The sequence below is a fragment of the Saccoglossus kowalevskii genome, chromosome 4, assembly GCF_978046115.1.
Source record: "Saccoglossus kowalevskii chromosome 4, keSacKowa6.1, whole genome shotgun sequence".
Classification (NCBI taxonomy): Eukaryota; Metazoa; Hemichordata; class Enteropneusta; family Harrimaniidae; genus Saccoglossus; species Saccoglossus kowalevskii.
Window position 1 is genome coordinate 41,736,940 of NC_140644.1, and position 24,141 is coordinate 41,761,080.

At 37.5% G+C, this 24,141-nt stretch overlaps 1 protein-coding gene across 1 annotated transcript in view; it reads left to right on the top strand.

Annotated features, from left to right (window-relative positions):
- Positions 1 to 2,169: 2,169 nt before the first annotated feature.
- Positions 2,170 to 24,141, top strand: part of LOC100369387 (protein Jade-3-like) — a 29,095-nt gene continuing 7,123 nt past the window's right edge. The window contains exons 1-10 of the mRNA XM_085498134.1: positions 2,170 to 2,519; positions 3,439 to 3,549; positions 9,763 to 9,962; positions 10,341 to 10,492; positions 11,418 to 11,566; positions 14,544 to 14,725; positions 15,254 to 15,359; positions 16,026 to 16,091; positions 23,470 to 23,568; positions 23,985 to 24,109. Of these exons, the coding sequence (XP_085354260.1) occupies positions 3,475 to 3,549; positions 9,763 to 9,962; positions 10,341 to 10,492; positions 11,418 to 11,566; positions 14,544 to 14,725; positions 15,254 to 15,359; positions 16,026 to 16,091; positions 23,470 to 23,568; positions 23,985 to 24,109 (1,154 nt within the window). The 5' untranslated portion in view covers positions 2,170 to 2,519; positions 3,439 to 3,474. The remainder of the gene's footprint in view (positions 2,520 to 3,438; positions 3,550 to 9,762; positions 9,963 to 10,340; positions 10,493 to 11,417; positions 11,567 to 14,543; positions 14,726 to 15,253; positions 15,360 to 16,025; positions 16,092 to 23,469; positions 23,569 to 23,984; positions 24,110 to 24,141) is intronic.

Consider the following 24,141-nt stretch of genomic DNA (forward strand, 5'->3'; position numbering starts at 1 on the left):
TATTTGAGACTTTATAACCATTGTATTTAGACTTTATAATCATTGTACTTAATTAGTGTGTTTTTCTCTTTTTGATTTATTCCTTTTATTAGTATTGTATTTAACCTGTATGACGATGAGTAGAGGACGGTATCTTTGATTTATGAACGTGTTATGCCAAAAGGCATATCTCAGTTTGGGTGAAGGGATGTGTCATGAATTTGTTTTTGCGTATCTGTTAACCGACTTAATTAACTGATTATTAGCGAATTGCTGTGTTATGTCTGTCATCGTGTAGGCCTATTTGAAGTTTTGGACGGAACTTGGCTCAGTGGTTTGGAACTAATTACCAGATACCGTCGCTATTCTGACATCCGTAGTTATTAATGTAGTGAACGATTAATCAAAAGATATGACGTATTCAGTACTTAGTGTGATTGGCTTTATGATTGAAGGTTACGCCCTAGAGTCTTTTTACTGTTTTGTAATTGGTTAGAGTTTTGAAAATGAATAAAGAGAGTTTGAGTTGGTCTTGGCGAATACTCCACGACAGACGCAGTCCGAGAGAGTCCAGGGGCGAGCCTTGACGCAGTCTAAGAGAGTCTTGGTTCAGCCTTGTGAGAGTCTTGGGAACTATTCCCCAGGGCGCTGTGTCTTATAGAGTGCTCCAAAAGATCGACTAAGACGAGAGCTGAAACGTATTTCGTTGTGTGTGTCTTATTTGACTGTAAAGTTAAAGTGACTTTCCCGATCCCGTACCTCAAGGGGACGAGATATAGAGACGAGACGAGATTCCCCCCGACAGAGTGGAGAACCCCGGGGAGAAGATTTTCCCCCTGATAGATATATCAGTTCCATAGGAAAACCAAGGTGAAATGCCCTAAAACAGACAAAACGAACTATTTCACTCCATTTTGTACATCGATTTTCTCCGAGCCATGTACGGTGACCCCATACTTTTATTCCATTTTCTTTATCCTTGTGACATGAAATATAAAATTTGTAAAACGGAAGAAAGTTGCAATATTTTGTCCTTTGTGTAGCGTGCTTAAAATGACGCCAGTCCAGTCATTGACAATGAGTGATGTAAATTTAAAACGAAATCGGTCTATACAGGCATGTCCGAGGAATGACTGCCACGATGGATTGATGGATGGATGAATTACGTCTGTTAATAACATGTCGAATAAAACAACTTAAAGGGCGGTGGTCGTCATGCCACGCATGCGCGAGATATGGGGCTCATTTGACTCACCTTGACTGTTGTGCAGACCAGTGAGTACAGCCTGAGCGTTACTAAACTTTAATTTCTTTGGTAATTGGAAGGTTTCAGGAGTCACCGGCAGTAATTAGTGCACGTTGCGCCCAGGTCAAAACTCGCGATTTCAAAATGTTTTAATATTACTTGTCGATAAATAGATATCCGATGCATTAGTTGGCTTGTGTCTTGTCTGCTTTGAATGGTATATATGTCAAGTGAAAGAAGGGTAGTGTTTTTTATTCTACTCTTGTCTTTTGTTTTCAGCTACTATTAATTATTCTGTTGTATACCCTAAACTTTCATACCATCGGACTAGCAATATATTTTATTACTACTAGTAGTTCGAAGTTGGAGGAAGGACTTGTTGTGTAAATATCATGATTTGAATTGTGGAAATGCTATGATCATAAAAACAGTCAATACCATTAGCAGTTTTTTTGAACTAGGTAATATTTCGTCATAACGAGGTAATATTTATTTTTTTCATAAATTCCATATGAAGTAAAATATCATTTCTATTTATTTCATTAAACTGAGTTTGTTTTTTCACTGATGTGTACATTCATGAGATATTAGCTCGATATTAGATTTATACAATTATCGGACAAATGACACGTATAAATATTTAGGTCGAAATTAGATGGGTTGGGACTTGGGTCATAGTCAGGTCAGGATTTCTATGATTGCGAATTCTTCGATTATCGAAGTTTTAGCTCGATATAAGACAACAATAAACCTCATCTGGTTTGTATTATTGTTCAATAATTATCCAATAATGGAAACAAATATCCAATGTCCCGCTTGCATGTCAAATTTGCAGTTATTCAAGCAATAGCTGTAAACACCGTAGTCATCTCGTTCAGTCTCAATGCGAGTTACCACACTCTCGCGTGTCTTCAACGTGATGTTGTGGAAATGCCCGTGACGTCATCACTATGGCGCCAAGTGAAGAGGATCATCGAGTATATGTAGCGATTTGGGACTTGGCATTTTCATGGACTGAGCTTATATTGCAGTATTTTGGAGTATAGTTAACTGAGGAAGAATCTGATAATAATGGCCGTTTCTGTGTTAGGCCTTGCACGGGATATGGACTGTGGATAAGGATTTCCATTAGAGTGAATATTTAATTACCCTCTGCTCCGTGCTGTTAGGTAGCCTACGCACCAAACCTAAGCACGAGTTCACCGAAGGTTATCTTCGATATACTGCTCTTTGATTGAATTGCTGACCGACTCGTACATACTGGTCAGTGGAGAAACATTTACTAAACGTCATCGTAGGTATTTTTTTTTGCTACATGTGGTTATTTTTTATGTCGTTCTTTTAAAAAGGCACACAGGCACGCCGATCACAATATGGCGACCATGCTTGGAGTAATATTGTGAGGGAAGAATGTATATTTTTCTCATATATTGTCACAATCAATACGTGGTCTTATAAATCCCCTGTTTAATAACCGTTGAGGTCGTTTTATTTTTGCGATCTTTCATTCGCACTGTGTGAACATCACCGAAGGAGGAGTGGTCGCCATTTTGAAATATCCGATTTCGCACAATTTGTTAACAAAATACAGCGTCGTAGTTGAAGATAGTGACAGAATGTGGAATTATTGCGGTGTCACCAAGCCAACTTGTCTTATTTATAGACCCCCTGAAATAAGTTTGCATCTGTAACTCTGTTTTACAAAAACAATCGCCCACTGTACACGTTCCCGTTGAGGAGATCCGAATTTGTTTGGCCAATTAGCATACTATGCAAATATCGTGTCAAAGGTCAATGACGCACAAGCTGCTTTTATTATGGTAAAAACATAGCGTTTTAGTTTACGGCCAGAAGTGTGGAATATTTCTACAATGCTTCTGTTATTTTGCCACTCTAACTGATCTTATTTTAGTTTTTATATTCATGGTAATATTCAAAATACTCTTATTAATTGTACTGCTGCGCTATGTATCAACACTTTGTGTTGTACGCATGCGTCTAATGTATTGACTATTGTCAACAAAAGCAGGTGCTAGCTATATAGGTTAACAGTGTTCTTTGTGCAGATGCAGCGTCAGCTACATTTCTCAAATTAGATGCTGCCTGTGTGAAATGGTAATTTTGTCATGATTCTGTCATTGTTTGTGTCGATGTGAATATTTGATTTTGCTTGTCTGTGTTTGATCAATGTATCCTTGTATTCAATATTACAGTCTCCTGATAGCATCGTTGGTATAAACGGAATCATCATGAGTATTGTACCACCCCCTCCTCAGCCAATCTTTGAAACGTTAACGAGTAATAACAGCAGTAAGCCAGCTGAGGTAGGAATATGTTTATTTATTTATTTGTCCGTGATATTGTCTACAACAACAGAATACTAATATATTTTATTGTTTTTGTACAATTACCATCTGAGGTGCAAACTAGGTTTACTTAAAAATGAAATTAATTTAAAACAAGTAACTTGGAAAGTGATACTTCTACATGTAAACTGAATCAGAAATATTGAATATTTTTTTTGTAAGGGTACATGTAGCATTGAACTGACCATAAACGCACCCAAAAATGGCATTGTTTGCATGTATTACATGTATGAATATGCTACCTGTACAACAGTTACTACACTGCTCCCACACCTCATTTCTTGGTTAAATAAAAATGCCTTGAATAAATACTAATATTACATATTGTACTAAAATGTGCATATTTTTTGTACAGCTTTTTTGTTAAAACGATGATTTATTTCCCCCAAATTCCTCCTGACCTAGTACATAATGAATGAATTTGAGCACCCCTTAAAAAATGTGATTTTTGGAGTTGAGTGGCCTGGGTGCTAGGTCAGTGCAGTATGTGCTTTGTGTTTTTGTTAACTTAATACTTGATAGCTGTAAAAATCTATTCTTCAATTCAAATTTGTAATGTATTTAATAACCTTGGTTATTTTTGTTGTTGGATTTGTTTGTTAAATTTGTAAAATCTGTATGAAGAAATTAATAAATCAATAATGACATTTTTTTTCTACAACGGCATTTCAAAACTAAAGTCAGCGATTTTTCATTGATCTATCTATTATTTGTGTAACGCTACGATCACCGTAACATTGTCAGCTGACGGCATTGCGTTGAACGGGTATTCACCGCTGCTGTTGCGATCATCGGTCCCTGACTTTTTTGCTTAAAAATACACAAACTTAGAATGTTTGCTTAATTAAAACGATTCATTGATGATTAACTTAGAAATTACATCAAAATCGCCAACGAAATGTTGTTTTTAAACATCGCGGAAAAACATGCACTCTGCGCCGCCATCTTTGTTACCTCAATCAAAATCTACGTTGTAACCCAGCATGCATCGGTTGTGATGTCACTACATGCGTTACGTCGCATTAGGGTTGCGTTCCTCGGTAATGACGCACTATGAATGAGGTATTTCTAGAGGTCAGGGTTCGTTTTTTCCTCGTCCGTCTCGTCTGCAGTTGGATACTTTTTACTTCGATTTATTTACAGTTTTTTTTTTCCGATGCGACTTAATTTCACTTGTTTTTTTAATTCTTGGTAATTAGTGTCACTGGCGATGAAGTAGTAAAAACGCAATTAATCGCAGTGCAGCAACTCGGGATAGACCATCCCGACGCAATGGGCAAATTATTACTACCCTAGTATTTTGGGTTTGCCAGCTCCGCATCCTTGATAGACTTGGTAACTTCTTGTAGACTTCCGTTTTTATCACTGTGTTTGTAAGGCTAACTATGTACAAAGGCGGGATTACCTTTCGCTCAATACATGTTATTGTTTTAAAGATGTGCTAGACGAGGCTGACACTTGTAAACAATACAACGTGAATAAGCATCGCGGGCAGGATTTCAAGGATCGCGGGCGAAACAAAAGCGACGCGTCTGTTTGTCTAAGCGACGCGGGCCCGCAGTGCTTGAAAGACCTGGGGAGAACACTGATATGGTACATGTATATGGTGATGCCTGTATTGTGAACAAATTTCACTTCACAACAATTGTGGGTTTATTAAATCCCATAACTGCCTTGTCATGACAATCATTTGGTTTTCATCTAATATCCAAACAGCTTCTCTATGCCAACCATTGGGGTTTCATTAACCCTTTTCCGGTCAGGGGAGTTTCAGGCTATCAGGTTAAGTCGGTGAAAAACGGCCATGATTCAATGCACTCCAGTAGCCAGCATCTGTGCATGCTATCCTGCCAGACATTTTTGCAAAAATAGGCCATAGTTAACAGACTGTATCGACCTCAGTTTTCACATTTTTTGCAATCTGTTCGCATACACACTTCATTACCACCATGGACAACAATTTCTCGTATAAAAAAAATCACCGTTTTATTTCAATACACATTTTTTACTGTCGTTAAGTAACGATGTTTTGCCCTTTGTGCAGTCTCAGTAAACACGTGTTAAACATTGAAATAAATATTGCTTAATTGAAAACACATTACAAGCAAGTACAAGGTCACTACATGAATGCAAGTTCGAATTAAGAAGAAAAAAAACGTGTGAGTATGGGGATATTTGGGACATGTACGGGGGAAAACGTGTTTGACGTACTCAACCTGACAGCATACATTTCAAATTGCAACGTATATTCAACGACTTGAACTACATGTGTAACATATTACAACGTACTTTCCGTGACTTGACTGATGTTATATTCATGCTCTAACGTATATTAACCGACTTGACCGTACGAGTGAGCCCACACTTACAACGTATATTTAACGACTGAAACTAAAACGAACGAGAACGTAACTGCAGCGACTTGATCGGGGCTACCTTCACACGGCAACGTATATTCACCGACATGACCCGATTAACTAACTAAATATTTCAACGTATATTTAACGACTTGAAATAAAAGGAACTAGCGAGAACGTAACTGCAGGGACTTGCCGTGTATATATACTCACGCAGAAACGTATTTCCACCGACTAGACCCGATGAACTATTCTGACATTAAAACGTATAAATACCGAGTGAGCATGAAACTAAATTAACGATAATGTATTTTCACCAACTCAAACTATTGTACAGTCCATGACGCTGTAATAAGTTCCAAATTTATTTGTTGTGCGCTTTTCTTAGTCGTCCACCCCGGCGGGCTGCTCCCATGCGTCTGCCTGATGTCGAGGGCTGCTCTTCCGTACTTCGTGTTTGTGTTCCCACGGTGCGTTTTTTTAGTCCCTCAGTGCCATGTTGTGATGAAAAGCAGCGAAACATTCGCCCGCATGAAGGTGAACTTTACAAATTGGGCATCCATTCGATGTTTCTGATAATCGGCCACTCACCGTTTTTCTCCCGTCCTTGCTGCACTGCTTACACGATTTTTGACGCCCGGGTAGTCTGCATATTTCGTGCGAATCCATGTTTTCACTGCGAATAAATGACGTGTTACTTGGAAGGGAGCCAACTTCTCTTATGGATTTTTGAATTCTACTCGAGTGTCCACCAATCAGTTGTTTTCCTGTGTGGATATTGAAGAATTTGTGCGTTACTTTAGTCGCGCGATTCAATGCCTTGAAACATTCATAAGCATTGACCAACGCAACATCTATGAGGTAACAGGCCATGTAGATCCACCAACGATTGTTTTTTCTGCCAGTGTGATAGTATTTTCGCCTTTGGTTAGAACGATCCACGCCACCCATGTGTTGTCTGTAACATTGTAACGATACAGGCACGTGTCTCTCGTCATCTACTGCTTCTGCCGACGTAGCCAGTGGGGGATAGACTGTCTATTAAAATCAATATTTGTGCGCTGTCATCCTGGTATGCAGTAATATTGATAGTGTCGTCCGGTCTAGTTGCTGCTTTCATTTCACCAATTTTCAATTTCAGCTTTTTGCTTTTCCTCTCAGGAATTAATTGCGGTAGCATGGTTTTCCGATTTCGTCTGCTAAAACTACCGACCATGTACACTTTCTTGTCTTGTAATTCAAGGGTTGTGTTAACTGACGTAAAAAGCGAATCACAGAAAAGAATATGGTTTTTTTCTGTGAAGGGCTGTAGCAACCGGTGTGTTGTCTTCTTGATTGTCCCAGTTTCTTTCCTTCTTCCCTCATTTGTAGTTTTATATTTCACCCCCAAATACGGTTCAAAGTTTGCAATGTAAGACGTTGTGGAGTCGCCATCACGGTCGGGTTTGTGGGGCAATCTCTGCTTAAACTTGGACCGTCCCTTGAATCTAACCATACCCTCATCAATCGAAATTTCCTGTCCCATCTGATAGTATCGCCGACAATTTTCGAGTACGGGTTTCAGCCACGGGTTGATTTTATACAACGGGTCGGCCTCTGATCGTTGACGACGACGTTCAATGTCAGGATCCCGCCGTGGGTCATTTACTGGATCAGCTAAATGAAAATATCGCATTAGCATTTGAAATCTGGCCCGAGTCATTACTGATGCAATTCCCATATTCTGCAGAAAGGGGTCACTCGACCAATAATCGTCGATTGCTGATTTGTGATCAACACCCATACATATCATCACACCAAAGAATGCTTGCATTTCACTGAAATTTGTATTACGCCAGCGGGCATTTAACTTTTTTGCAATGTATTTTTGATGATATTTGGCGTATTTATTAGTCTCGATGGAAGCCAGTTCTATCAGTTCTGGTGGGATAAATTTGTAGAAATATTCCATCTCACAAGCATATGAAGGCAGTTCGAAAGTTGGTCCAGGTTCGTGTTCAAAAACTGGAATAGTAAATATATCGCCGTCTTCCTCCGTGGCCATTCTCCATTCACCAGTGCCGGAGGCAACATAATCGAATGTAGCACCAATTTCTGTGTCGGATTCAATTTCAATGTCGCTATCGAGTACAGGTGGGTAACGTTGCTCTAAAAAATCGTCATTCTCAGCACGATCTTCATCGATTTCTGAATCTGTATCGTCGTCATTTGCAACTATGAAGTCATCTGATATTTTGTGACGTAGTTCGCCAGTTTTTTCGTCCAATACAAGTTCATCATCACGCGTGTCCATTGGCGATGCGTGTGCATACACAACACGTTTTTTAATAGTTTGTTTTTCGGGGAAACTCGCAAGTGTTGATTGTTCTGTATCGCATACATTTTCTTGTACCATTTCTTTGGTGACATCGATGTTTTGTTGCGTACTCGCTGGGTCAATATGTTCAGGCCCCTGCTTTTCTGTGTTGGCAGTTGTGGCGGATGTCGACGGTTCCGAATCGCAAACATTGTCTTGCAAAAATTGTATCACATCTTCGACGGCACGTTGTATTTCAGCGTGACCAACTCCCGTTTCTTCGGCATTTGCTTCGTCGGCAACTGTCGATTCAACCACTTTACGGTTTGTCTTGGATTTACGTTTGCCTCCTGGTTTGCCCCCTAGTTTGCCCCCGCAGTCCTTCGAACGGCTTTCTTCTGTAATCGCATGTTCATTGACAGAGGAGACAGTCTCCGACTTGCGTTTGTTCTTTTTCTTTTTACGCCTTTTCTTGAGTGGACTATTATCACTTGTGTCCGTGGTACGTTCGGCTGGTAACTCACCGACGTCAAATGTTTCCTTTGCTTTGGATTTCTTTCTTTTCCTGTCGTGTCAATGTCAAACTTATCACTCCCCGTTCCACTGCACGATTGACGCGTTTTCTTCAGTTTTCTTCTTGCCTTCATAAAACACTTCCTATCTGTATAGAACGGCATATTAACATACGTGTCGGAAAGGAGGCAGACTGCAAGTCTGGGCTTTATCTCACTTTCTTCGGCCATATTTATACTGAACGACCAGATGTCCACAAGACTGCATCTCCCCACAATATGAATATTTATTGTTATGTAAATAAATATGTTATTTTTTCGAACACGGATTGGTTACAATTTGCATACACATAGAATTGCATATGCTGGCTCAGATGGTGAAATCACGTGGACTTGAATATTTCCCACCAGCTGTCCCGGTCATTTTACGTTGGTGATTGCCGACATTCCAAGCTCAGCCGTTGGAATCCGTCATGCTATTCATTCTAAGTGATGGGACTATTTGCCAAGCTGGTCAAAATACGTTATAATCGTGAATCGTGTCGTTCAAATACGGTTGTAATGCTGCAGTTTGCAATGTGGTCAAGGCGTTTTTTTACGTCGTCGCAAACGTCGCGTTGTGACGGTAAAATAGTGAAATGAGCAGACAAGTGTATAGAATTACATTCTTTATTACTTGGTTAATTTATTTGACTTGGCGGAATCGAAAACAAATTCTCTCCCTCCATAATTTCGCAAGTGTAAAATATCAGGTTCCGTACAACGTATTATAAACGCTTGACCGTCTGAGCAACCTAAATAGCAGGCCGTTTTTCAACGACTTAACCAGTTAGCTAGCTGGAGTGGTAAATTCTAGCATACCCATATTGACGGCGGTTTTTCATCGACTTGACCGGAAAAAGGTTAAATCCCAAAACTGCCTTCCCATGCCTGCTATTCTGGTTCCATCTAATCGATGGTTGTTGGATTCTGTTCACAATTTCAAAATATATTGTATAAATTGCAGGTTTTCAGGAAAGACTTGATAAGTGCCATGAAATTACCTGATTCATACCAACTTCAACAAGAAGAATATTTTTTAATTACCGATCAATGGAAACAAGAATGGGAGAAGGGTGTTCAGGTTCCTGTCAATGATGGTGGAGATTACCCACAACCAGCAGTTAGAACAGTACCACTCAGATGGCAAGTTTCTGAATTCAAACTGTAAGTTACACCTTCTTTAAGTTACCGAAACTGGTAAACCAACCCAATTAAGAATTTCTGTAGGAGGACCAGAGGCTTCGGCTGCCGAATGCATCATGACATAAATTAAGATACTAATGGTAATGCAAGTTGCTTTTGAGCTGCTACTGTGACCAATTAGGATGCGAGTTGCTAGAAAGTAACATCTAACAACATTTCTGATTTGTTACTGTTCCTGTTAAATCTAAATACAACTTGCAGATGTTGTTGCAATCTCGCAAGTGATAGGAAATAAAAATGGCCAGAGTTATGCAGCACATTAAATTTAAATCAGATTGACTGTAAGCCTGAGCCTGATCTTAGACTGGTATGAATGGATTACATCACTGTTTTTTTTAGACCCAAGAAGCTGTTAAAATGGGAAACCAATTGTGATAACGAACAAAGTGTATCTGTATTGGAATGTTTGGCTGATAGTGTATGTAGATATGATTTGGATGACGTTGACACCCAGTGGCTGATAAATGTCAATCACAAACGAGAGGAGATGGGTAAGTATCTCTTGTAAAGATAAGTACTGACAAATATCTCAATAATTAAATTTTCTGTGGTGATCATTGCTTTTTTATTTTATTCATAATTTTAATTAGTCCTAGGTATTTTCAGTAGTCAGTTGACTTCACATTACTAATAATAGGATGATATTTGTGTTCCCGGCCTCATGTTCCTTCAGTGTTGTGAATGATGTATGGATGCATGTAATTATTGCTTCCTGTGCCTGTTCTATCATGCACTCAACACATAAAAAAAAAATTAAGAAAATTTGACTATTATAGTTCTGAGTTTCAGCTTTTGTGATTAAATGATTGAGATGAAGCTTCATATATGGCACTATAGTTCGATAGCAAAAACAATGGTTATTGGCAATGTATAAAAAAACCTGCATGGACATGTTTGAAAGTGTCATGGATGCATTTGAATGTGTTCAACGTTGTTCTTATTTTGAAAATTCATTTTTGCCACTGAGTGCAAAAGATCACAGGAGCATGAATGTTATGTTACTGCATAACAAAATTACTGGATTACAATGGTCTTCCATAATTTGTGATAGTTTCGTACTAACCTCATGTATCATGTACTAGCAGTTACATAAAGTCATATATTTTTATAACATTCCCTGTCAGGTCCTTGCTAGTAATTTGAAATTGTGGCTCATAAAACTCATAAAATGGTTTGTTTAATTATTGTTGTGAAAACTGTTTGAAATATGACTAATCTGAACGTTCACACTATATGATTGTAAATACATTGATGGTTAAACAAATTAAATAGTTTTTTAATCGCAGCCAATAAATTCACCATGATAATGCTTAAATTAGCTGCCCTGTTTTGTGGTTATTGTAACATAACTGGTGATAATATCCCTCTTCCAATGCTTCAACTGGTACTGAAGGCCAGTCTATGTGATTTGTTTAGGTGACTGTATGATAGATGAATTAACTATGGAGCGGATCATGGAGGAATGTGAAAAGCAATGTCATGATAATATGACACACGCCATATTAACCAAAGAAGGTCTTGGAATCGAATATGATGAAGATGTCATCTGTGATGTGTGTAGATCGGTAAGTACACATCACAAATCCCAGGCAGGTTGTTCTCCATCTTCCGAGTCGCACGGTTTCGCTAAAGCCGGCCATTCATAACCGGCTCACGAACCTGTGCGTGATTGTGTTAGGAAAAGCTGTATTTCACTGCAGTTAAATTGAGTCATTTGATTGGGCGTGCCAAGGAGCTGGAACCACCAATCAGCGTTGCTGTATCATAAATGTGAACGCCTGGTGGTCATCACAAATTGCGGTGTGTAGGCTTTGCGCTGATTCACCAGGAGTCTATGTGCCACCATTTTAAGTTTACCAAGTATGTATCGTTTCTATCGTGAGTTCTGATTGGGTAATGCAAATGAGCCCAAGTGAATCTTATAATCACTTGAGGGTGTGTATAAGACTTGATGCCATATTTGTACTGTAAAAGGATTAATTATTCACTGGGTTTTAATTTTGCTTATTTCACTGACTGGAAAATACGCTAAATTAAAACCCAGTGAATATGTCAAATTTAGCATAGAACACCACATCTAAATGACAAAACTGTGAATTTAAAACCCACGGAATATGCCTGAAATGGTAAATCAGCAAAATTTAAACCCAGTGAAAATTAGTCATTTTACAGTATTTGTGGTTGTCAATTGCTCTATTATCCAATATTACCTATTGGCAATTTTGCCTATTTTTGATTTCAATGTTACCCTTTATTTTTGTTTTAAAAAATAAATTTGTGCTAAAAGTAGTGTAAGTGATTAGAATCTGGATGCAGACATGAAACGCATGTCAATGCTTGTGTGGGTGCCATCACAGCATGCATGGATCAGTGTTATTTGCAAATGAAATACCAACCAATGTGACTAATTTGCATATACTTGCATTTCAAATCTGAATATTAATACTGAACATTTTAAGGTAGCTTGCTACCATTAAAAAACATACTCAGAAATCCTCGAAATCCTGCAAAAGGTTACTGTAGTGTTCAAGATTCGGAAATAAAAATATTGGGTCATTGAAGGAAGTTTTCCATGACACAACCTTGAAAATCGATCAAAAATGTTTTGAGTAGCTAACAATTTTTTCCTATGTTATTCCATCATATCTCCAAAAAAAATTTCTGTATCCCCTGCACAAAAAACGAAAATTTGTGAAAATTGACAACATGCAGATCGAACTGCAGCAGAGAATAGAACGGCAAATGAAAACGTGCAACGGAAATAAATGAACAATATGCAACATTAGAAGTAAAACAAAAATAATTTATTGCTTATAATGTGACAAATAAACCAGAAATAATAAAAATCGACAGTGAGAAATCATTTGAATTAGGATTTCGCCGCCGACAAACACGCCCAATACACATGAACTCAAAATGAACTAAAATGTTCAGGGGTAAACTGCATAAAATTATTTCAGGTCTCGACAAATTACGGATCAACTGCCATACAAGATCAATAATAATTTACACAGTAAAAATTATAAAAATTCATAGCTGTTTGAAAAAACTTCTCAGATCTTTATTTTTACGTTCATTGCTATCTTCGTCAAACTCAAAGTCCAAGTCAGCGTCACTGTAGCCATCGAACAAAATCCCTACAGTTTCGTCCTGAAGTTCATCGATATCGTCCCACACAATTTGGACTTAGCACATTTAATCCATGGATTTCGCAGTCTGTCAGCTTGGCACTTTTCATTCATGTCTAATCACAATAAAGAGACAAGAAAAATGGGGTCGCTCTGCTGCGATGGCACACGATGCTTTTGTTTAAAGTCTGGTAATCATCTTTGACCTTTATGCATCTGCTTTACTGATTGGCTAAGAATGACATCACTCCTAGTTTTTCATCATAAAGGTCAAATCGTGACATTGCTTTTTTATCAGACTCAACGCTTATCAATCATGGTGAAAGTTAACATTCAACAAGTTCCGGCGGTTGGAATGTTTCACTATATGGATATCACGGTGGGCTTGAAATAGGAAGTTTTTTTTTTATATCCAATGATAAAAGTAATATACATTTTTATAGACTTGCTGAAAAAAAATCTTGAAAAATAAATGTAAATCAGTGGTGAATGCGGTGCCCTGAAGGCAGAAAGCGAAATTACCTATTTTACTGTCACAGATATTTCGTGCTCACCCCTTGTTTCACGCAATTAACAATTATTTTTAAAGAATGTTTATAAGCACAACAGACTGCAAGAAAGTCAACTGTTATTACAACCACAGTCAACGAATAGAAAATAGGTTTTTGTTATTTTTGGTGTAGAAAAAGACTCCCTGGGCGTATGCCCGGATATGACCTCAACTTCTTTATTGTGTCAAAAGTGGGGGTGGGCGTTTTCTCGAGCATGGGCTCTTATCCAGATAAATACGGCATGTAGTGTTATTAGGGTTACATATGGCTATCACGAAGAAATTTTCTCTATGGAATAATGTGTTTACATTATTTCCAAAATGGATGCTTTTTGGATTATGTTTTCTTGTAAACACATCCATCTCTTTCTCCATTGGAATTTGAAACATAAATGACTTGCATGTATGGGAATCATCACAACAATTCTTGTAAACACATCCATCTCTTTCTCCATTGGAATTTGAAACATAAATGACTTGCATGTATGGGAATCATCAAAACAATTCTTGTAAACACATCCATCTCTTTCTCCATTGGAATTTGAAACATAAATGACTTGCATGTATGGGAATCATCACAACAATTCTTGTATGATTTACTCTGATAAATTTTGTTTTAATGGGAACAAACAAATTTTCAATCAACTTTGAAAAAGATAAAAGGAACAAGTTATGCAATTCTTGTTTTGCATTAAATTTCCAGTCATATATTTTCAGTCAGTTGAGTTGTATATATGCATTGATGTATTGTAATATTTGAAGAGCTAAATAAATCTGGAATTATTATTTTCAAAAAGAAAACAAAATAGAATCCTTTGTCTACAAATGAATACCTAATAACCATCATGCCTTTTTCATTTGTAGCCTGATTGTGAGGAAGGTAATGAAATGGTGTTCTGTGATGCATGTGATATCTGTGTACACCAAGCTTGCTATGGTATTGTTAAAATTCCTGAAGGCAGTTGGATGTGTAGAACTTGTGCATTAGGTATTCAACCTCAGTGTATATTGTGCCCTAAGAAGAAAGGTGCCATGAAGAGTACAAGGTAGTCAGCATTTCTGTCATTAAATTCTACCTCTCATCTCATCACCCTTTTGAGATGATACAGGGTCCCGTTTATAATTAAGACACAGAATAAATTTTTCAGAACCTCAGCATTTCCCCAAAAATGCCATCCTGAACGCTGTTTCTTCTGTAGCTGTGATTCCCAAGCCTTTCTGATGTAATCCTGAATGTTGTTGTGTGGGTTTCAAGCCACATGGTGTCCATTTTAAAGCTAAAATCAGTTCAAAATGGTCAATTGTGTTCATTTTGTTTCAACAAATGTTGTTGCAGTCATACATGTATATCTCTGCCATTCCTTGACCAATCTTGTTCAGAATTCACACATATTCACATACTTATGTTTTGCAATCCATTTCTGCCATTCCAAAATCAGATCAGATCAAATCAAATCAAAGTACAGTATGGCAAGATCTGATTCAAAAATTCTGATATTGAACATATATGCAGTCCTATATGAACTTACATTGTTTATCTTGTGTTATGACTTGTTCTACTTTATGGTTTGTAGGAGTGGAACCAAATGGGCACATGTTAGTTGTTCTCTGTGGATTCCTGAGGTTTCCATTGGTTGTGTTGAAAAAATGGAACCCATAACCAGGATATCACAGATACCTGTAAGTGAATTTGTGATTTGAATGCAGCATAGACTATTGAGATGCAATATAGCCAATTAAAATGCAGCATAGTCAGCTGGGGTGCAATATAGTCGATTGTGTGCAGTATAGATGGTTTTGGTGCAACATAGTCAGTTGGGAGTCAGTATATTCAATTGGATGTAGTATAGTCGGAGTGCAACATAGTCAGTTGGTAGGAGAGTATAGTCGGTTAGGGTGCAGTATAGTCTGTTGGGGTGCAGTATAGTCGGTTGTGGTGCAGTGTAGTGGGTTAAGGTGCAGTATAGTCGGTTGGGGTGCAGTGTAGTGGGTTGGGGTGCAGTGTAGTGGGTTGGGGTGCAGTATAGTGGGTTGAGGTGCAGTATAGTGGGTTGAGGTGCAGTATAGTCGGTTGAGGTGCAGTATAGTCGGTTGAGGTGCAGTATGAAATGGAAAGTAGTATGGTTGGCTGAGGTGCAGCATGGTTCGTTTGAATGAAACTTGCATCAAAGTCATACATGCATTCATTTTTGAATTAGTATTAGTAAATTGTATGGACAACCAGATTATGGGCATTTCAGTCACTATGCTGCATCTTGCTTACTTTTCGCTTCTCAGAATCAATACACAACAAATGAACATCTATTATACTCAGCTGTTTAACTTTACATTTTTTCTCAATTACAGAGTAGCAGATGGGCACTGATATGTAATATATGTCGAGAGAGAACAGGAGCCTGTATCCAGTGTTGTGTAAGTATTACATTTAGTGGAGAATACAATTATGTTATATCTTGATTAGTGATATCATTGAAAACACCATCACCATCATAATTTCCCGATAAAAGCCCCTCCCGAGTATAAGCATCCCAAATTATAAGTCCAAGGTATTTTTACTGGGTGGCAACTACATTCATTAAAATATGCGTGTAAAAATTGTGATAGGTACTGTAGTTTGGTTCGTGCTTTTATGAGTTAAAGTGCCTGTGCAATGCCCACTCTCACGTTAACTATTTTAGATCCGTGTCCTACTGAAGTGGGCAGTTATTGATTGTTTTTGTCAAAATGGTTACTCCTATCCAAGTAAATTTAAGATATATCTCGTGCTGTAGCCACGCCCACCCATCCTGAAACGGTCGACTGTTTCCGGATTTCCGACTCTCGCCGAAAGTGCGCCACCAAATGCCAAAATATGAGAGGAAGCCATACTCCTGAGCTGTACTTATATAACACTGCGTGATTCAACATACTTTTAAACGATATACATTTTTCGGTCGGCATTTCTTTTTTTTGTCAATTTTTTTTTTTGAGATAGAGAGTTTTTAGAAGTTGTTTTCAGAACAAACGTTTGTGATGGTTAAACGTTGTGTTGTGGGCGGTTGCAGTAATACGTATAGTCATAGTGTAAGTATTCACACTTTTCCAAACGATCCGAAGGTGCGACGTCAGTAAACGAAAGCCGTGAAAACAACGAGAAAAGGTTGGGGTGGACCTTCTCCTTACAGCGTCATATGTAGTGTCCACTTCACCTCAGATTCTTTTTTCGAAAAACTGTCTTCGGCCGTGAAAAAACAACTAGGTTTTAAAGAGAAGCGCCGACAACTTAAACCTGGCGCAATACCAACAATTTTGAAAGAAATAGATTCCGAACCAGCCCATGATCACCGAGGCGGATTTCAGAAGAGAGAGAGACGTCGGGTAAGTGTTTCAAATCATTTGACTTGTTTTGCCATCCTGATTATCGCTTTATAGAGACAATTAAGTTTGCGTTATGTAAAGGTATCAATAATTTTTGATAGTAACACGAAAACGACGCGTCGGACAAACAGGAAATTACGCAGTCCTTACACACTGCTAATTGTTTTCATTTTCGCAGGCTAAAAGTTTCTGAATTGTTCGGTGATTGGTGCTGAATGTCGAATTCACACCTCTGTTACTTTCCTTCTAGCTTGATCTGCGAAATAATTTATGGGGGTACTGGACATCTCGACCCCAAAAAATCCCGACCCGTTTTTCATACCTACAGCCAAAACAAAAATTGAAAGTCAGCTTGGACTTTCAGTTATGAGACATGACAAAACAAACGCTGCCAGTGATAGATTTCGCGAATAAAAAACAAAATTAACGCAATCAAAGGCGCCGACCACACGCGTTGGAAATACTAGTAGATAGTACACGATGTTTCGAATTAAAAGATGTCGATCAACGTTGAACTAGATAGAGGTTCGCGTCGCCACATTGAGACAGGGTCGCGTCGATGCGGTGGGTCGAGATGTTCAATTTGGGTCGAAATGTCTTGGGTCGAGATGTCTAGAAATCATTTATGGAATAAGAATCCGGGCTTTGGCTGTCAATGCGTTATCACCAAGTAAATAAGTATGACAATCACGCTAACTCGAGTCCACTCTGAATTTGTCTGTATGTGTGTTGCTCTCAATTATTTCTGTTATCCAATTAAACGCCACCAGTCACGCACTTGTCCTCGTCGTGACCCGACGCGTTCACCCATTTCAACTGAATCTATTTCCACGCGGCGGTCATTTATTTAGTAACTGTGATTTGTCGTTTTTTTAGTTATTTCCCTATTTTATTGATCACTATAGTTTAACGTCTAGAATGTCAAAATATGTTTTCTTTTTATTTTAATTTTGATGCTTCTACTGGAAATGTACTTCAATAGAGCATGTATGATATGATTCTTTATGGTTTTCTATCTACTATTGTTGAATCAAAATGCTCTCATTATAATTTACAGATTACGTAGAAGAGCTCTTCAATACACTAGACTTGTATGTTGGAGGAGATTGTGTATTACATACACTTGATGATGCACCCCTGCCACTCAACAGCCAGTATGCCCACCCTGACAAAGTCTCGGCAGTTCATTGCCACACTACAAGATTCACATAACAGTGTAAATACATTTCCAGATGCTGCAACAATTATGCTAATAAAAAACAGGCTACGTTACACAGTTCACAAATTTTATTTAGACTTGTGATGAACAAAGAAATATGACAATGTAAACATTGGATTGTCTGTACATGTATGTGAGGAAAATAATGTGAATAAAATATAATTTGTACATGGATTACTATTACTATAGTATATGGTTTTAATTGAGTGACACTGTGTGACAATGAAAAAAGGAAACACATCTTCAGATTTTGGAATCTATGAAAAACCAAGATTTGGTAATTTAAGTCCCAAATTCTCTGACATAAATATTGATAAATCTGTTACTGCTCACTCTGGTAGTACTGTAGTCTTTTTCAATGAACTTCAAGTATCCCCTCGTTAACCTGTGGAGGTTTAGAAAATAAATAAGGTCACAATCTTTATTTGGCATTTGTTTATACGTAATTCATTCGTTTTATGATGCATCTTTTTTTACTATAATAAAGGCAACTATTATTATGTTATACATGTGTTTGAATTATGGATGAAAAAAATATTGAACACATTTACAATTAGTACATAAGTATAAGCAATTGCCACCCAATCCTCTCAAACGATTATTCAAAAAATAATTAAATTTTTTTTCTTCATTTTCTTTTCATAATAATATGTCAATTTTATTTCACCAAACATTTTTCAAATTTACGTTTAAAATTTTGAAACTTGCGGATGTAATGCACACCCGCGCTTCGTGTGAGGGGAAGCCAGGTCAAAACATTGGGCATTTTACGTGTGTAGAGCAGCCCACAGAGACGTCGGCCGATCCCAACAACCATATCAGAAATTGTTGATGGTGGAAAAAAATAAGAGTTTCATTTGTGCAAAAAAAAAATCAAACGTGATAAAGTAAAACGCCGATGACATTCGGGCTACACGAGACACTCACGCCTTCGACCATGAACGAAAATCCAATATATGGATGCCAATGCACGTTTGAACGAAGCAGGCAATATTTCTGAGGAAATTCGCGATCTAAGTTTATCGAGCATAATAAAGAGTTCACACATACCTCTTTGAAATTATCGATAAGATATTTTATAAAGAGTAGTAAGCTCAACTAGAACAAAAAAAAACTAGAACTTCTTACCGACTCGAAAGTTGTCCAGTGCCGAGGTTCAGCGATAGTTTACAAACGTGCGCCGGGGACGGTGACATCACTGCGACCAGCCACACCAGAACGGACATATCTCGCATCTAACTCAACCCCATGCAACAAATTTGATATCCAAGTGTTCATTATGGCCCGTTCTTCCTCGACGAAAAAGTACATAAGTGACAATTTAGTCAAAGACGAGAAAACTGCACAAGAAATTTGCCTTATTTACACGTATCGGCAATGCGAGCTGCCCAGCAACTTCCCTTTCTGACGTCACAAGGGGAATTTCTGTATGGCAATGAATAGCTAATGAGGAGCCTCGTTTTAAAATACAAAAATAAAGTTGCTGTAGACTGAGTTTAAAACACATTTTTTCACTTAAAAAAAATAATTTATGCTTAGAAACATAAAAATTAATAATATTTATGTATCAATTGATAATTTTAGACGTGAAAATAGCAGCCATTTCACAGGCACTTTAACCCGCAGAGTACATGGCGAACATACACAACATGGTTTGCACCCTTTCTATTCTGTTATTTACTCAGGATGAACCCTGATGTTGCAATACTGAAACAATCCATATTTCTTTGAGTAGTAGTTTTTGAAACTCCAAAAATGTGATTGTTAAGGTAGAGATGCAGTTTATTTGTGAATTTCAATCAAAAATAGTTTTTTTCGCTTTTTATATAGATTTTTATCTAAAGAACATTCTGTGAAAATTTGACCAATGAATTCTTATTGGAACACGGTTAAAATTGCTGGTTATTTTCTGGATAAAAATAAAAAAACACTCACACGTGGCAATGTTTATGTCCAATTGCCTAATTTGCATGAGTAAGACCTTTGATTGACAATATGCAAATCGAGATTGTACGGGTCATAGTTCATTCAATCACGCGCATGTGCAATTATTCTCAAATCAGTTCTCGCTCGCTAGCAAACCAAACATTATATTTCCTCGGCGTTTTTTCCTAATTTTTATCATTACATTATGCGTTGTGTGAAAAGAGAGGTAGAAAGATGATTCAGAAGATTTCTATGTCGGAAGAGGCAAAAGCTATACCGAATGCATCAGACTGCCGAACGAAAAACAAAATCGATGTGAGCGTCCAAACGTGACTTTCCCTGAAGGCGTGAATCCGAGTTTCTGATTGACTGAGAGATTTTATTTTTTAATAATTGTTTTCAAAAAATAAACTGAGCATGTGGAGAATAATTTAACATTGTTTACAGTGATAACAGCTCATTGTCGAAACGAAGCTTACCCATTCACGCCAGTCACAATAAACATTATACTCTTGAATAGGCGTCAATGACTGCGGTAAAACTTGGACTCTATTTTAGGCGTCAGGAATGATTGAAATATACCTTAAAAGTCCCATTTTATTTTTTCTAAATCCCATCCCGAATTTACGGCAGAATCTGGTCCTTCAAATAAGGAACACGTGAGCTTTGATTCTATATTGCACTGGTCGGGGAGATACAAACTTTCATGTATCTTTTGTCGAATGGGTATCTGTACTTCGATCATTCGCAAGTTTTCCTAGGTAGTGCGAGACAGCTTTGTTCGTAACCGGACGAACTCTGTTTAATTCAATGAAGCAAACAACTGACAATGCTAAAATAAATTGCAGAGGTACGCTAAAATTAATTGAAAACAAGCAAATAATTTCCATGAAAAATAAATCACAGAGAGAGGTGACTTGATACATTAACAACTCTTTTGACCTATTAGTTTTGTGCTGACCTCTTCTCCGCGTCTGATGTTTTGTTTTCCTTGTCATAATACTTACTGATTGATGACTTTGTTTTGATTTTGATTTTTTTAGCCTACAACTCGGTCACGACCTTTGCTTTTACCGTGAAACATGGGGAAGTTTACGTCAATTTGACGGACATTCCATTTTTTTTAAACTAACGAAGCACACTGTCTAGCATCCCCATTTTTTTCATTTGCTGATTTCTATTCTGAAAAATTCAACCGCTCGAAAATGCACCTTAATTTTGCACGCTAAAAACATGTCAGATTTCCAACACTAATTATTTAAAACTGGTCTAAATTTTAGAACTTTTTCGGTAGGTGCTGGAGCTCTCTTCTTGCAGGCGACTGTCGCCGGTAGTACAACAGCATGTTTTGTACGTACATCCGTGAGCTGATTGTCTGCGACTGTCTTAGAAAATCCCTGAATAGTGCGCACCGAAATCGGGAAAAAAATTGCCTCCTTAAAAAACGAACAGAATTCAAATATTTCTTTTAACAAATATGTTGCAGTGGGAAAAATGGGATTGGAAACACTGAACAAAACTTCTGTGCCTCGCGTTTCGATTCTAGGGTTACGCGATTATTCATTATTGTGTGTTTGCTTCCTGGAGTTGGTTCTCAATACTACATAAAAATCATCGAGGATAAATAATTTAATATCCCACTTTGTACTCTTCACCATAAACCATAGGCTCTGAAATACTCGTAGATTTTTTATTGAAAATACATGGAAGAGAAGCCATGATGTTTTGGTCGTGATAAAAGGTCACCTTCTTAGGAACGCCCCCTATTTAATAATTCATGAGATGACGTCATATTTACTGGGCATTGCCACGTGTTTTTACCGACCCCATCAAAACACTGGTACGAATGACGTGTTTCTGATTTATATATTCAAGAGCAGTTGTTTTGGTTCAACGATTTTACATCAAATGTCTATGTCTATACGTTAACTTTCAATTTCAATAGTCTAGAAAGTCTGACGAAATATGACAAAGCAGTAATTCCCGGTTTAACGCGCAAATATGCAAATTAGCCTTTTTCTCGTCTTCTATTTTTGGTGAATTCTTGGGTTTTAAATTAAAATAGCTGATAGACACTTTGGCCATTTGCCTTGAAATTTTCACACATTATTGACAAGGTGCTCCCCCTTCAAAATGCGTCCGAACAGTTTATTACAGCGAGTAGAACATAAATAACAAGTCCGCAATTAATATAGATATATAAATTATGCAAAAATAGAAAAGAGCGAACTTTGAGGTCATGCTGTACGACTTTGAAAGCCGTTAGAGAGATGTGTGGAGGCATTTGAATTAGTAGTATACCAAGGTATCCAGTGATGTAATTTTACCCATAAACGGACTTAAAGTTTTTAAGCTAATTTTTTTTAAATCACTTTTGCCCAAAAAAGCATATTTTTGATCCAAAATCAAAAACGCATTCTGGATATTTAAAATAAAGACAAGTTTTTACAAAGTTTGTATAATAAGCTTTCAGAAAATGTATAACATGTTGGATATATAATACCATCTTCATTGTCTAATTACTCAATTAAAAAGCAAGCCAAATAAACTGCATCTCTACCTTAAGTCGTGAAACCTGGTCATTGGACATCTTTTTACTTAATCATGTCCATTGAGACTATCATCATGAGGTGTAAACTATTTTTTCGATGTGACCTGTTGGCGACCGTTAAAGGTGTTTAAATATTTCCTCCACACTCAGTTTACTTTAAGAAAATTGTGAATTACCAGTTTTAAAGGATAAAGTTTTTTCGTCAAAATCAGTGCTACAGATTGCATTTTAACATTGCCGTAATTCACTTCTGCATTACATCTTCAATAATCGGGAAATTTCTTCATTTAGATTGGGTAATAAAAGACATGACCTGTTAGGTCAAAGGACGTTGTTTCATGTCAAATCGTGCTAAGAAGCATCATGGCAGAAAATGTTTTTCATCGAGAGATTGTGTACGATCAAAAACACCCTACAACGAAGATAAAGATCTTGCTTTCGACTGTTTCCCTACAGACACCAAAAATCAGACTGTATGAAAGTGATGATTTGTTTCGCATTTTATAGACGTAATGTTTCCCTGAGCCTGGTGTGGTGAATGAAAAATGTAATTAAAAAATGTTGTGGGTGGTAAGATGGTTACAATGTTAAACCCCCCCAAAAAATCATCTTTTTTGAGGTGGTCTTCGAGTATAAGCCCACCCCTTACTTTTTTCAGATTTTTCATGGTCCAGCCCCTGGGCTTATGATCAGGGAAGTGCGGTATGTTTATTCACTTTTGTCACTTGTTTCTGTAGGTGAAGACGTGCAAGACGGCGTACCATGTGACATGTGGCTTTCAACACAATCTAGAAATGAAAACCTACTTGGATGACTGTTCTGATGTCAAATTCAAGGTATTTAATTCCCATAGCGTTTAGATGATGCTGGATGGTATATAAGTAATGAAACGGTCAACTGCTTACCTGAGATCACTTGTGACAGCTGAATTCGCTTAGTCCCCCCCCCCCCCAAATACTTCTTTGTTGGTAAAAAAAAATAGTTTAAAGAAGTTTCAAATAAAAACAAATACGAATGCATTGCTTAGTAGCAAATGATCAGATTGCTGACAGGGAAATCCGGTCATGCTGTGTTTCACAGGTGAACAACTTGAAGTGTTGCACTTGTTGAGTCAATAGTTATAATAACTTACAAAAAACTAAGTTTGTTGGTTTGTTATGAAATGCAAATAAAATTTTACTTAGTCTCACAAGGCTACTTTGGGTAAAACAAACTAGTAACTGCATTGTAATTATCTGTTTCATGTAATTAGTCATTCTGTATGCGGCATACTAAACGAAGACTGCAGGGTGAACTAGATGTTACTGATTCACCAATAAAATCAACTCCAAAAAAAGAAAAGACACAGGAACAAGAAGCAAATGAAAGAGCACTTAGGTATAGTCCAGATTAATAGTCATTCTGGTATG